At 44.5% G+C, this 13,581-nt stretch overlaps 1 protein-coding gene across 1 annotated transcript in view; it reads left to right on the forward strand.

The window, feature by feature from the left end:
- The window catches only part of LOC149431447 (C4b-binding protein alpha chain-like), an 80,884-nt gene that overhangs the window by 54,992 nt on the left and 12,311 nt on the right, over nt 1-13,581 (forward strand). The window contains exon 5 of the mRNA XM_089665597.1: nt 219-395. Coding sequence (XP_089521723.1) covers nt 219-395 — 177 coding nt within the window. The remainder of the gene's footprint in view (nt 1-218; nt 396-13,581) is intronic.

Consider the following 13,581-nt stretch of genomic DNA (forward strand, 5'->3'; position numbering starts at 1 on the left):
CACCCTACAGATACATACATTGTCAGGTCATTCATCCCTACTGATCACCCTACAGATACATACATTGTCAGGTCATTCATCCCTATTGATCCTCCTACAGATACATACATTGTCAGGTCATTCATCCCTACTGATCACCCTACAGATACATACATTTTGTGCTAAAAGAAAATAAATAGTCTCTTCCCCATTGTCCCATTCTTCTGATCTCTTTCCAGCTCTGTGTAGGAAGTCAGATTGGACAATGGTGAAGATGGATCCAGAGAAGACATTTTATGATATTGGGGATACAGTGACAGTAAATTGTCCGGATGGATATCACCCTCCCTACCCCTCTGTACAATGTGTGAAGAGTGGAACCTCCATTAGGTGGGATAATCCTCCACAATGTGAAGGTGAGTAGTAAACCTCAATATACAGACTACAGGAACCCAGACCAACCAATCAGCAGCCACCTCTCTTTGGTGTGACTCATCTAAACTGATGTAACATAAAACCTGATTGGTGCATTGCCCTCTACACCTCATTCCTGTCTGTACGGCCTTATTACATACATACAGAGCATCCAGAAAGTATTCCCAGCACTTAACTTTTGTCACATTTTGTTATGTTACGGCCTTATTCCAAAATGGATGAAACTCATTTTTTCCTCAACATTTTACAAACAATAACCCATAATGACAATGTGAAAGAAGCTAGTTTTTGAAATCTTTGCAATTTATTAAAAAAAAAAAAAAAACATGTTCACAAGTATTCCCAGCCTTTGCCCAATACTTTGTTGAAGCCCCTTTTGCACCAATTCCAGCCTCGAGTTGTTCTGAGTATGATGCTACAAGCATGGCACACCTTTTTTGAGCCAATTTCTCCCATTCTTCTTTGCAGTACCTCTCAAGCTCCATCAGGTTGGATGGGGAGCGGCGGTGCACAGCCATTTTCAGATCTCTCCAGAGATGTTCAATTGGGTTTAAGTCTGGCTGGGCCACTCCAGGACATTCTCAGAGTTGGCCCGTAGCCACTCCTTTGCTATGTGGGCTATGTGCTCAGGGTCATTGTCTTGTTGAAAGATGAACCGTCGCCCCAGTCTAAGGTCCAGAGCGCTCTGGAACAGATTTTCATCAAGGATGTCTCTGTACATTACTGCATTCACCTTTCCTTTGATCCTGACTAGTCTCCAAGTTCCTGCCTCTGAAAAACATCCCCACAGCATGATGCTGCCACCACCATGCTTCACTGTAGGAATGGTATTGGCCAGGTGGTCAGCGGTGCCTGGTTTCCTCCAGACTTGACACTTGGCATTCAGACCAAAGAGTTCAATCTTTGTTTCATCAGACCAGAGAGTTTTGTTTCTCATGGTCTGAGAGTCCCTCAAGTGCTTTTTGGCAAATGCTGTACCGAGTGTCTACCCCCATGATGGGATTCGCGCTGGCTCCTTATCTCTGAAGTCCCTTTGAGGACTACATGCCTCATTTTATTCGCTGTTTGTGAGTACCATTCTTTATTAATAAAATTTGGTTACTGAGGTACTGCGCAAGGTTGGTGCACTTCTCGTTTTTGTTTCACTTTGCAGTATTGGTCGGGCTTCCCCAGCCTTGTTTGGAACTGCACAACCTTGTATGCACTGGTGGTCGCTTTTTTCTGGTTTTGGTACCATCTACTCGCCACCGGCCTGGGTCCTTGAGCGCAGGAGAAATCGCATCTGGGCTTTTAGGCAAACACCAGGCGGGCTGCCATTTGCTTTTTACTGAGGAGTGGCTTCCGTCTGGCCACTCTACCATACAGGCCTGATTGGTGGAGTGCTGCAGCGATGGTTATTCTTCTGGAAGTTTCTCCTCTCTCCACAGGTAAATGCTGGAGGTCTTTCAGAGTGACCATCGGGTGCTTGAGTATCTCCCTGGCTCAGGCCCTTCTCCCTCGATCGCTCATTTTGGCCGGGCGGCCAGCTCTAGGAAGATTCCTGGTGGTACCAAACTTTTCCATTTACAGATGATGTGGGGCACTGTGCTCATTGGGACCTTCAATGCTGCAGAACATTTTCTGTACCCTTCCCCAGATCTGTGCCTGGATACAATCCTGTCTCGGAGGTCTACAGACAATTCCTTGGACTTCATGGCTTGGTTTGTGCTCTGACATGCACCTTATATAGACAGGTTTATGCCTTTCGTAATCATGTCCAATCCAGTGAATGTCCCACAGGTGGACTCCAATTAAGTTGTGGAAACATCTCATGGATGATCAGTGGGAACAGGATGCCCCACAGCTCAATTATGAGTGTCATGGCAAAGGCTGGGAATACTTATGTACATGGGGTTTTTTTTTTCGTTTTTGATTTTTAGCAAATTGCAAAGATTTCAAAATGAACATTCTACATTGTTTGTAGAATGTTGAGGAAAAAAATGAATTCAACCAATTTTGGAATAAGGCTTTAACATAACAAAATGTGGCAAAAGTTAAGCGCTGGGAATACATTCTGGATGCAGTGTTGTCCTGTATATTAGATACACTTTGTATAGTGAACATGGGAATACTGGATGCTGTCCAACTCAATCTCCATCTATCATTGTAATCAGAACCGATATCAGCGAACCCCATGGGGGGGCGATGTGATTATACATCACACTTAATGCTGATATCATCTACAATCTTCCCATGGAGACTTCCCTGACTTCTCTTCAAAGTGTCAATAACTGCCTGATGGAAAATACACGTTGCTGCTAAAACCACCAAAAAAAACGTATCTACATTGAATTGAATAGATTGAATAAAATGAAGTGAGTCAGATTGGGGCGCTTCTGCTGTATGTAAGCCAAGATAATTGTACAAGAAAATAATCAGTTCCTCTGTGCATGCTGTCGCTGAGACTGTCCCTGAAAATCGGACTGTTCTGTAACACCGTGTGCAGCTTTAAGGCGCCCCCCAAGCCTGTAGTTTAACTCTTCTCCCACCAGAGGATTCCCCCTCCCCTTCCTGACCATTTTTTTTTTGCGTTACGGTGCTGCTTTACTTTAACCGACAATTGCACGGTCATGCAACGCTGCACTCAAATTAAATTTCCTTTTCCCACGAATTGAGTTTTTTTTGGTGGTATTTGATCACCTGTGCATTTTTATTTTTTGCGCTATAAAAAAAAGACTGACAATTTTGCGGAAAAAAAAACAATATTTTTTTACTTTTTGCTATTAACCACTTTAATACCGGACACTTTTACCCCCTTCCTGCCCAGACCAATTTTCAGGTTTTAGCGCTCTCACACTTTGAATGACAATTGCGCAGTCATGCAACACTGTACCCAAACAAAAATGTTATAATTTCGTTCACACAACTAGAGCTTTCTTTTGGTGGTATTAATCACGGCTGGGGTTTTTATTTTTTGCTAAATTAACAGAAAACGACAGAAAATGTAGAAAAAAAACATGTTTTTCTTTGTTTCTGTTATAAAAGTTAGCAAATATAATTGTTCTTCATAAATTTAGACCGAGATGTATTCTGCTACATGTCTTTGGTGAAAATAACTCAAATCAGTATTTAGTCTGTAGGAAAGTTATAGAGTTCACAAACTATGGGATATACCTGAAAATCGATCAAACCTGAAGTACTGACGGGAGCTCTAATTTCTTGAGGCCCAAAAAAACAGTACAGATATTCCCCAAATGTCAGGAAAGTACAGGTATCCCCCAAGAGTCAGGACAGGACAGATATCCCCCAAATGTCAGGACAGGACAGATATCCCCCCAAATGTCAGGACAGGACAGATATCCCCCCAAATGTCAGGACAGGACAGATATCCCCCCAAATGTCAGGACGGGACAGATATCCCCCAAATGTCAAGACAGGACAGATATCCCCCCAGATGACAGGACAGATATCCCCCAAATGTCAAGACAGGACAGATATCCCCCCAGATGACAGGACAGATATCCCCCCAGATGACAGGACAGATATCCCCAAATGTCAGGACTGTACAGATATCCCCCAAATGTCAGGACGGTACAGATACCCCCCAAATGTCAGAACAGTACAGATATCCCCCAAATGTCAGGACTAGAGATGAGCGAATCGAACCAGGCGAACCGGAATTCGAGTCGAATTTCAGGAAATATTCGATTCGCGTCGAATCCGAAATTTTGCCTACTTCGGGTGCGCGAATCGAATATTTCCAGATCAGCCGGCAAAAGTGTCCCTGCAGTGAGCTCCGCTATTTCTGACAGTTCTCTGACAGAAGGAACACATGTAAAGCGGTTGAAACATTGTATCTATTAGTATCCATTTAGGATACAGATGTTTCAACCGCTGTACATGTGAAGGAGCTGTCAGAGAACTGTCAGAAATAGAGGAACTCTGCACATACACTTTTTGCCGGTTTGGAATTCTTATTTTCATCCTACTTCTTCTTCTACTTCTTCATCCTCATCCTCATCCTCAGAAGAAGAAGAAAAGGATGAGGATGAGGATGAAGAAGAAGAAGTAGGATGAAAATAAGAATAATTCCAAGCCGGCAAAAGTGTATCTGCAGCGCTCCTCTAAGTGTATCTGCAGAATGTCATTTATGGAAAAAAATAGATACAATGTTTCAACCGCTGTATGGAGTAAATGTCCCAGAACTGTCATAAATAGTCTATTTCTGACAGTTCTGGGACATTCACTCCATACAGCGGTTTCAACCGCTGTATGGAGTGATTGTCCCAGAACTGTCAGAAATAGACTATTTATGACAGTTCTGGGACATTCACTCCATACAGCGGTTTCAACCGCTGTATGGAGGGAATGTCATAGAACTGTCAGAAATAGACTATTAATGACAGTTCTGGGACTGTCCTTCCATACAGCGGTTGAAACATTGTATCTATTTGTTTCCATAAATGGATCCATCCTTCTCCTTCTTCTCATCCTTCTCCTTCTCCTTCTTCTCATCCTTCTCCTTCTTCTCATCCTTCTCCTTCTCCTCATCCTTCTCCTTCTCCTTCTTCTCATCCTTCTCCTTCTCCTTCTTCTCATCCTTCTCCTTCTCCTTCTTCTCATCCTTCTCCTTCTCCATCTTCTCATCCTTCTCCTTCTTCTCATCCTTCTCCTTCTGCTTCTCCTTCTCCTTCTCCTTCTTCTCATCCTTCTCCTTCTTCTCATCCTTCTCCTTCTTCTCATCCTTCTCCTTCTTCTCATCCTTCTTCTTCTCCTTCTCCTTCTCCTCATCCTTCTCCTTCTCCTTCTTCTCATCCTTCTTCTCATCCTTCTCCTTCTCCTTCTTCTCATCCTTCTCCTTCTCCTTCTCCTTCTTCTCATCCTTCTCCTTCTTCTCATCCTTCTCCTTCTTCTCATCCTTCTCCTTCTTCTCATCGCTGTATGGAGTGATTGTCCCAGAACTGTCAGAAATAGACTATTTATGACAGTTCTGGGACATTCACTCCATACAGCGGTTTCAACCGCTGTATGGAGGGAATGTCATAGAACTGTCAGAAATAGACTATTAATGACAGTTCTGGGACTGTCCTTCCATACAGCGGTTGAAACATTGTATCTATTTGTTTCCATAAATGGATCCATTTATGGAAACAAATAGATACAATGTTTCAACCGCTGTATGGAGTGAATGTCCCAGAACTGTCAGAAATAGACAGAAACTGTCACAGAACTGTCCTTCTTCTCATCCTTCTCCTTCTTCTCATCCTTCTTCTCATCCTTCTCCTTCTTCTCATCCTTCTCCTTCTCCTTCTTCTCATCCTTCTCCTTCTTCTCATCCTTCTTCTCATCCTTCTCCTTCTTCTCATCCTTCTCCTTCTTCTCATCCTTCTCCTTCTCCTTCTTCTCATCCTTCTCCTTCTCCTTCTTCTCATCCTTCTCCTTCTCCATCTTCTCATCCTTCTCCTTTTCCTTCTTCTCATCCTTCTCCTTCTGCTTCTCCTTCTCCTTCTTCTCATCCTTCTCCTTCTTCTCATCCTTCTCCTTCTTCTCATCCTTCTCCTTCTTCTCATCCTTCTCCTTCTTCTCATCCTTCTCCTTCTTCTCATCCTTCTCCTTCTCCTTCTTCTCATCCTTCTCCTTCTTCTCATCCTTCTCCTTCTTCTCATCCTTCTCCTTCTTCTCATCCTTCTCCTTCTCCTTCTTCTCATCCTTCTCCTTCTTCTCATCCTTCTCCTTCTCCTTCTTCTCATCCTTCTCCTTCTTCTCATCCTTCTCCTTCTCCTTCTTCTCATCCTTCTCCTTCTCCATCTTCTCATCCTTCTCCTTCTTCTCATCCTTCTCCTTCTGCTTCTCCTTCTCCTTCTCCTTCTTCTCATCCTTCTCCTTCTTCTCATCCTTCTCCTTCTCCTTCTTCTCATCCTTCTCCTTCTCCTTCTCCTCATCCTTCTCCTTCTCCTTCTTCTCATCCTTCTCCTTCTTCTCATCCTTCTCCTTCTCCTTCTTCTCATCCTTCTCCTTCTCCTTCTTCTCATCCTTCTCCTTCTCCTTCTTCTCATCCTTCTCCTTCTTCTCATCCTTCTCCTTCTCCTTCTTCTCATCCTTCTTCTCATCCTTCTCCTTCTCCTTCTTCTCATCCTTCTCCTTCTCCTTCTTCTCATCCTTCTCCTTCTCCTTCTTCTCATCCTTCTCCTTCTCCTTCTTCTCATCCTTCTCCTTCTCCTTCTTCTCATCCTTCTCCTTCTTCTCATCCTTCTTCTCATCCTTCTCCTTCTTCTCATCCTTCTCCTTCTCCTTCTTCTCATCCTTCTCCTTCTCCTTCTTCTCATCCTTCTCCTTCTCCTTCTTCTCATCCTTCTCCTTCTCCATCTTCTCATCCTTCTCCTTTTCCTTCTTCTCATCCTTCTCCTTCTGCTTCTCCTTCTCCTTCTCCTTCTTCTCATCCTTCTCCTTCTTCTCATCCTTCTCCTTCTCCTTCTTCTCATCCTTCTCCTTCTTCTCATCCTTCTCCTTCTTCTCATCCTTCTCCTTCTTCTCATCCTTCTCCTTCTCCTTCTTCTCATCCTTCTCCTTCTTCTCATCCTTCTCCTTCTCCTCATCCTTCTCCTTCTCCTTCTTCTCATCCTTCTCCTTCTCCTTCTTCTCATCCTTCTCCTTCTCCTTCTTCTCATCCTTCTCCTTCTCCTTCTTCTCATCCTTCTCCTTCTTCTCATCCTTCTCCTTCTCCTTCTTCTCATCCTTCTTCTCATCCTTCTCCTTCTCCTTCTTCTCATCCTTCTCCTTCTCCTTCTTCTCATCCTTCTCCTTCTCCTTCTTCTCATCCTTCTCCTTCTCCTTCTTCTCATCCTTCTCCTTCTCCTTCTTCTCATCCTTCTCCTTCTCCTTCTTCTCATCCTTCTCCTTCTTCTCATCCTTCTTCTCATCCTTCTCCTTCTTCTCATCCTTCTCCTTCTCCTTCTTCTCATCCTTCTCCTTCTCCTTCTTCTCATCCTTCTCCTTCTCCTTCTTCTCATCCTTCTCCTTCTCCATCTTCTCATCCTTCTCCTTTTCCTTCTTCTCATCCTTCTCCTTCTGCTTCTCCTTCTCCTTCTCCTTCTTCTCATCCTTCTCCTTCTTCTCATCCTTCTCCTTCTCCTTCTTCTCATCCTTCTCCTTCTTCTCATCCTTCTCCTTCTTCTCATCCTTCTCCTTCTTCTCATCCTTCTCCTTCTCCTTCTTCTCATCCTTCTCCTTCTTCTCATCCTTCTCCTTCTCCTCATCCTTCTCCTTCTCCTTCTTCTCATCCTTCTCCTTCTCCTTCTTCTCATCCTTCTCCTTCTCCATCTTCTCATCCTTCTCCTTCTCCATCTTCTCATCCTTCTCCTTCTTCTCATCCTTCTCCTTCTGCTTCTCCTTCTCCTTCTCCTTCTTCTCATCCTTCTCCTTCTTCTCATCCTTCTCCTTCTTCTCATCCTTCTCCTTCTCCTTCTTCTCATCCTTCTTCTTCTCCTTCTCCTTCTCCTTCTCCTCATCCTTCTCCTTCTCCTTCTTCTCATCCTTCTTCTCATCCTTCTCCTTCTCCTTCTTCTCATCCTTCTCCTTCTCCATCTTCTCATCCTTCTCCTTCTCCTTCTTCTCATCCTTCTCCTTCTCCTTCTTCTCATCCTTCTCCTTCTCCTTCTTCTCATCCTTCTCCTTCTCATCCTTCTCCTTCTTCTCCTTCTTCTCATCCTTCTCCTTCTTCTCATCCTTCTCCTTCTTCTCATCCTTCTCCTTCTTCTCATCCTTCTCCTTCTCCTTCTTCTCATCCTTCTCCTTCTTCTCATCCTTCTCCTTCTCCTTCTTCTCATCCTTCTCCTTCTCCTTCTTCTCATCCTTCTCCTTCTCCTTCTCCTTCTCCTTCTCCTTCCTGATCTCCAAGGGCATTTAAATTAAAGGTACAGTGTTCTGCACTAATTTAAAGGCTCTCTGAAGCCTAGAAACCCTTTTTATAAGTCATCTTCGTAGCGGAGAAATTCACATTGAATCAAATTTCATACTGGAATTCGCCGAATCAGCCGAATCGAATTTTTCATTTCTTCGCTCATCTCTAGTCAGGACAGTACAGATATCCCCCAAATGTCAGGACGGTACAGATATCCCCCCAAATGTCAGAACGGTACAGATATCCCCCAAATGTCAGAACGGTACAGATATCCCCCCAAATGTCAGGACGGTACAGATATCCCCCAAATGTCAGAACGGTACAGATATCCCCCCAAATTTCAGAACGGTACAGATATCCCCCCAAATTTCAGAATGGTACAGATATCCCCCAAATGTCAGGACGGTACAGATATCCCCCAAATGTCAGGACGGTACAGATATCCCCCAAATGTCAGGACGATACAGATATCCCCCAAATGTCAGGACGATACAGATATCCCCCAAATGTCAGGACGGTACAGATATCCCCCAAATGTCAGGACGGTACAGATATCCCCCAAATGTCAGGACGGTACAGATATCCCCCAAATGTCAGGACGGTACAGATACCCCCCAAATGTCAGGACGGTACAGATATCCCCCAAATGTCAGAACGGTACAGATATCCCCCAAATGTCAGGACAGGACAGATATCCCCCAAATGTCAGGACAGGACAGATATCCCCCAAATGTCAGGACGGTACAGATACCCCCCAAATGTCAGAACGGTACAGATATCCTCCAAATGTCAAAACGGTACAGATATCCCCCAAATGTCAGGACGGTACAGATATCCCCCAAATGTCAGGACAGGACAGATATCCTCCAAATGTCAGGACGGTACAGATATCCCCCAAATGTCAAAACGGTACAGATATCCCCCAAATGTCAGGACGGTACAGATATCCCCCAAATGTCAGGACGGTACAGATACCCCCCAAATGTCAGAACGGTACAGATATCCTCCAAATGTCAGGACGGTACAGATATCCCCCAAATGTCAAAATGGTACAGATATCCCCCAAATGTCAGGACGGTACAGATATCCCCCAAATGTCAGAACGGTACAGATATCCTCCAAATGTCAGGACAGGACAGATATCCCCCAAATGTCAGGACAGGACAGATATCCCCCAAATGTCAGGACAGGACAGATATCCCCCAAATGTCAGGACAGGACAGATACCCCCCAAATGTCAGGACGGTACAGATATCCCCCAAATGTCAAAACGGTACAGATATCCCCCAAATGTCAGGACGGTACAGATATCCCCCAAATGTCAGGACAGGACAGATATCCTCCAAATGTCAGGACGGTACAGATATCCCCCAAATGTCAAAACGGTACAGATATCCCCCAAATGTCAGGACGGTACAGATATCCCCCAAATGTCAGGACGGTACAGATACCCCCCAAATGTCAGAACGGTACAGATATCCTCCAAATGTCAGGACGGTACAGATATCCCCCAAATGTCAAAATGGTACAGATATCCCCCAAATGTCAGGACGGTACAGATATCCCCCAAATGTCAGAACGGTACAGATATCCTCCAAATGTCAGGACGGTACAGATACCTCCAAATGTCAGAACGGTACAGATACCTCCAAATGTCAGAACGGTACAGATATCCCCCAAATGTCAAAACGGTACAGATATCCTCCAAATGTCAGGACGGTACAGATATCCCCCAAATGTCAAAACGGTACAGATATCCTCCAAATGTCAGGACGGTACAGATATCCCCCAAATGTCAGAACGGTACAGATATCCCCCAAATGTCAGGACGGTACAGATATCCCCCAAATGTCAGAACGGTACAGATATCCCCCAAATGTCAGGACGGTACAGATATCCCCCAAATGTCAGGACGGTACAGATATCCCCCAAATGTCAGGACGGGACAGATATCCTCCAAATGTCAGGACGGTACAGATATCCCCCAAATGTCAGGACGGTACAGATATCCCCCAAATGTCAGAACGGTACAGATATCCCCCAAATGTCAGGACGGTACAGATATCCCCCAAATGTCAGAACGGTACAGATATCCCCCAAATGTCAGGATGGTACAGATATCCCCCAAATGTCAGGATGGTACAGATATCCCCCAAATATCAGGACGGTACAGATATCCCCCAAATGACCCTTTTTTACAAAGTAGACAATACAACATATTTCATAAGAGGCATGGCGAGTTTTTTGAAGTTGTAATTTTTTTGTCATTTTTCGGAAAATGAGAAAATTAAACAAATTATGTTCACAATCTTTTTTTTTACATACTGTCACCAGTGCAGTACAGCGTCATCATATAGCTGGCACGGCGGTGATCAGGGACACTGACTGGTGACAGTACGAAAAAAAAAACCTGTATAATTTATTTTCTTTTTTATTCAAATGTCTCTTTTTTAAGATTTTTTTTTTCATATTACACTATGACAAAAGTAGTATATCAATTTAAAGAACTAGGCTGCAAGTTGAAGGGAAGGACCTCCAAGGTAATATTCTCCGAAATACAGTTGTGCTCAAAAGTTTGCATACCCCGGGAGAAATTGTGAAATTTTGGCATTGATATTGAAAATATGACTGATCTGCCAAAAAATGCTCTTTTATTGAAGGATGATGATCATATGAAGCCATTTATTATCAAATAGTTGTTTGGCTCCTTTTTAAATCATAATGATAACAGAAATCACCCAAATGGCCCGGATCAGAAGTCTCCGCCCCCTGGAATGTTCATCCTTGGTACAGACACACAAGGTGACACACACGGGGTCCAATGCCAATTAGAGGTTCATGTCCCACATCTGTGGCTTTTTAAATTGCAATCAGTGTCAGTGTTTAAATAGTCAATGAGTTTGTTAGTTGTTACGTGGAAGCACTGACTAGGCTAGATACTGAGCCTGGGGGGACAGAAAAGAACTGTCAAAAGTCCTGCGTAACAAGGTAATGGAACTTTATAAAGATGGAAAAGGAAATAAAAAGATGTCCAAAGCTTTGAATATGTCAATCAGTACTGTAAAATCACCTAATAAAAAGTAGAAAGTTCGGGGATCTCTTGATATCAAGCCAAGTTCAGGTAGACCAAGAAAGATTGCAGCCATAACTGCCAGAAGAAATGTTCAGGGGAGGGAGGGGGAGCGGGTACCTGAATTTGACAGGTACCCACTCCCACTTCCATGGAGTTGTTCTCCGTTTAGTGTGGGCATCTGGCTGACAGCCGGGTACCAAGTGGGCATGCGCGAGAAGCGCTGCGCTTTGTGATTGGTCCGGCGTCTTCTGGGACCATCATGTGTCCCAGAAGATGCTGCACCATTCACAAAGCGCAGCGTTTCTCACGCATGCGCTCTGGGCACCCGGCTGTCACAGATGCTGTGGCGGGAAGAAGCCGGCGTGGGAAGATTGTGCAGCGCTGGACCAAGGAGCAGGTAAGATCCTGCTGCACATAAGAGACGGCCCGGTATTCTCACACGGTGGTGGTGGCTCCATATTCGCTCCATAAGACACACTGACATTTCCCCCTCTTTTTTGGGGGGAAAAAAGTGCGTCTTATGGAGCGAAAAATACGGTACTTTCACAGCCCGCACTACCTCTTGGCCACCACCGGAGGGAGACTCCACTCCAATCCAGCTGGCTGACCACACACATGGACAGATACAAATCTTACATACAATCTGGTGCACTAATTAGGGTTGAGGAGCAGCATAGAAATTGGCACAACCTTCTAAGATTCCTCAAGCTATCCAAAAGCCGGAACCCCGGTGTTAACCACTCTTCCACTGTCCACACACCCCCACACCAGACACACCACAAACGGTAGCTGGCCACCACCCAACAGTTTATGCGCAAAACGGATAGCTCATTTAGGTAATAAATGAAAAGGCAAAACCTACTCTTCTATGTCACAAACCATTAGAGACAAGGAGGGTACCCCTCAATCACACCTCTGTTATGCAGATATTCAGGGACTATTATGCCCAGCTCTATAATGCAGCAGATATCCCACACGACCTGCTCCCCCATCTTTATTATCCCACATTCGGCACTATGTGGCGCACAGTGGTATGTCTAAGCTCTCCTCCTCTGATCTCCAATCTCTTTATAAACCTATTATAGATGAAGAAATAGAGAATACGTTTAAATCGCCCCCTAATTGTAAGTCTCCGGGTCCGGGCGGTCTTCCGTACGAATACTACAAGTCCTTTCTTCCTATTTTGCTGCCACATACGGTACGCTTTTTACACCAAAACCCTATGGTGGCGGACATGCAGCGCTCCTACATCACGATAATACCTAAACCAGAGTAAGATCACACTCTTTGTACTAACTTCACACCGATAGACCTACTGAATTCACATTTCAAAATATTCACCGAATTACTATCCATACGTTTCAATGAGGTTCTTCTATCATTAATACACAAGGATCAGGTAGGATTTGTCCCGTTCCGCCAGGCAGGTGACAACACGAGACGGGTGATTGACTTAGTTGTTATTGCCAGCAGAGACAAACGATCGTAAGACAAAAGATCTTGATGCTGGAAAGGCGTTTGATTGCCTCAGCTGGCCTTTTCTTTTTGAAACCCTTGCTTATGCAGGTTTTAAAGGCCCCTTCCTCAGAGCAATCCTTCATCTATACCAGCAATGGGCGTATACGGCCTGGCGGACCTTTTAATCCGGCCCGCAGAGCGTGGTAAACATCGGCTGTCAGAATGTGTGTAGGCGGGGCAGCGTGATGAACGTGAGGGGAGGGGAGCTAGGCTCCTCTCACAGTCCGCCCTGAAGACCGGAACGACGCGGGAACACGGCGAGAGGAACGCGCGGAGCAAAGGTAAGTGAATTGACACAGGGGGGACTTGGGGACTTAATATGGGGAATTAATTACTATATGGGGGATGAATTACTATGGGGGATGAATTACTATATGGGGAATGAATTACTATGGGGGATGAATTACTATATGGGGGATGAATTACTATATGGGGGATGAATTACTATATGGGGGATGAATTACTATATGGGGGATGAATTACTATAGGGGGGATGAATTACTATGGGGGATGAATTACTATATGGGGGATGAATTACTATAGGGGGGATGAATTACTATGGGGAATGAATTACTATAGGGGGGATGAATTACTATAGGGGGGATGAATTACTATGGGGGATGAATTACTATAGGGGGGATGAATTACTATGGGGGATGAATTACTATAGGGGGGATGAATTACTATAGGGGGGATG

The sequence above is a fragment of the Staurois parvus genome, unplaced genomic scaffold (genome assembly GCF_062004578.1).
Source record: "Staurois parvus isolate SC_StPar_1 unplaced genomic scaffold, SC_StPar_1.0 ptg002258l, whole genome shotgun sequence".
Classification (NCBI taxonomy): Eukaryota; Metazoa; Chordata; class Amphibia; order Anura; family Ranidae; genus Staurois; species Staurois parvus.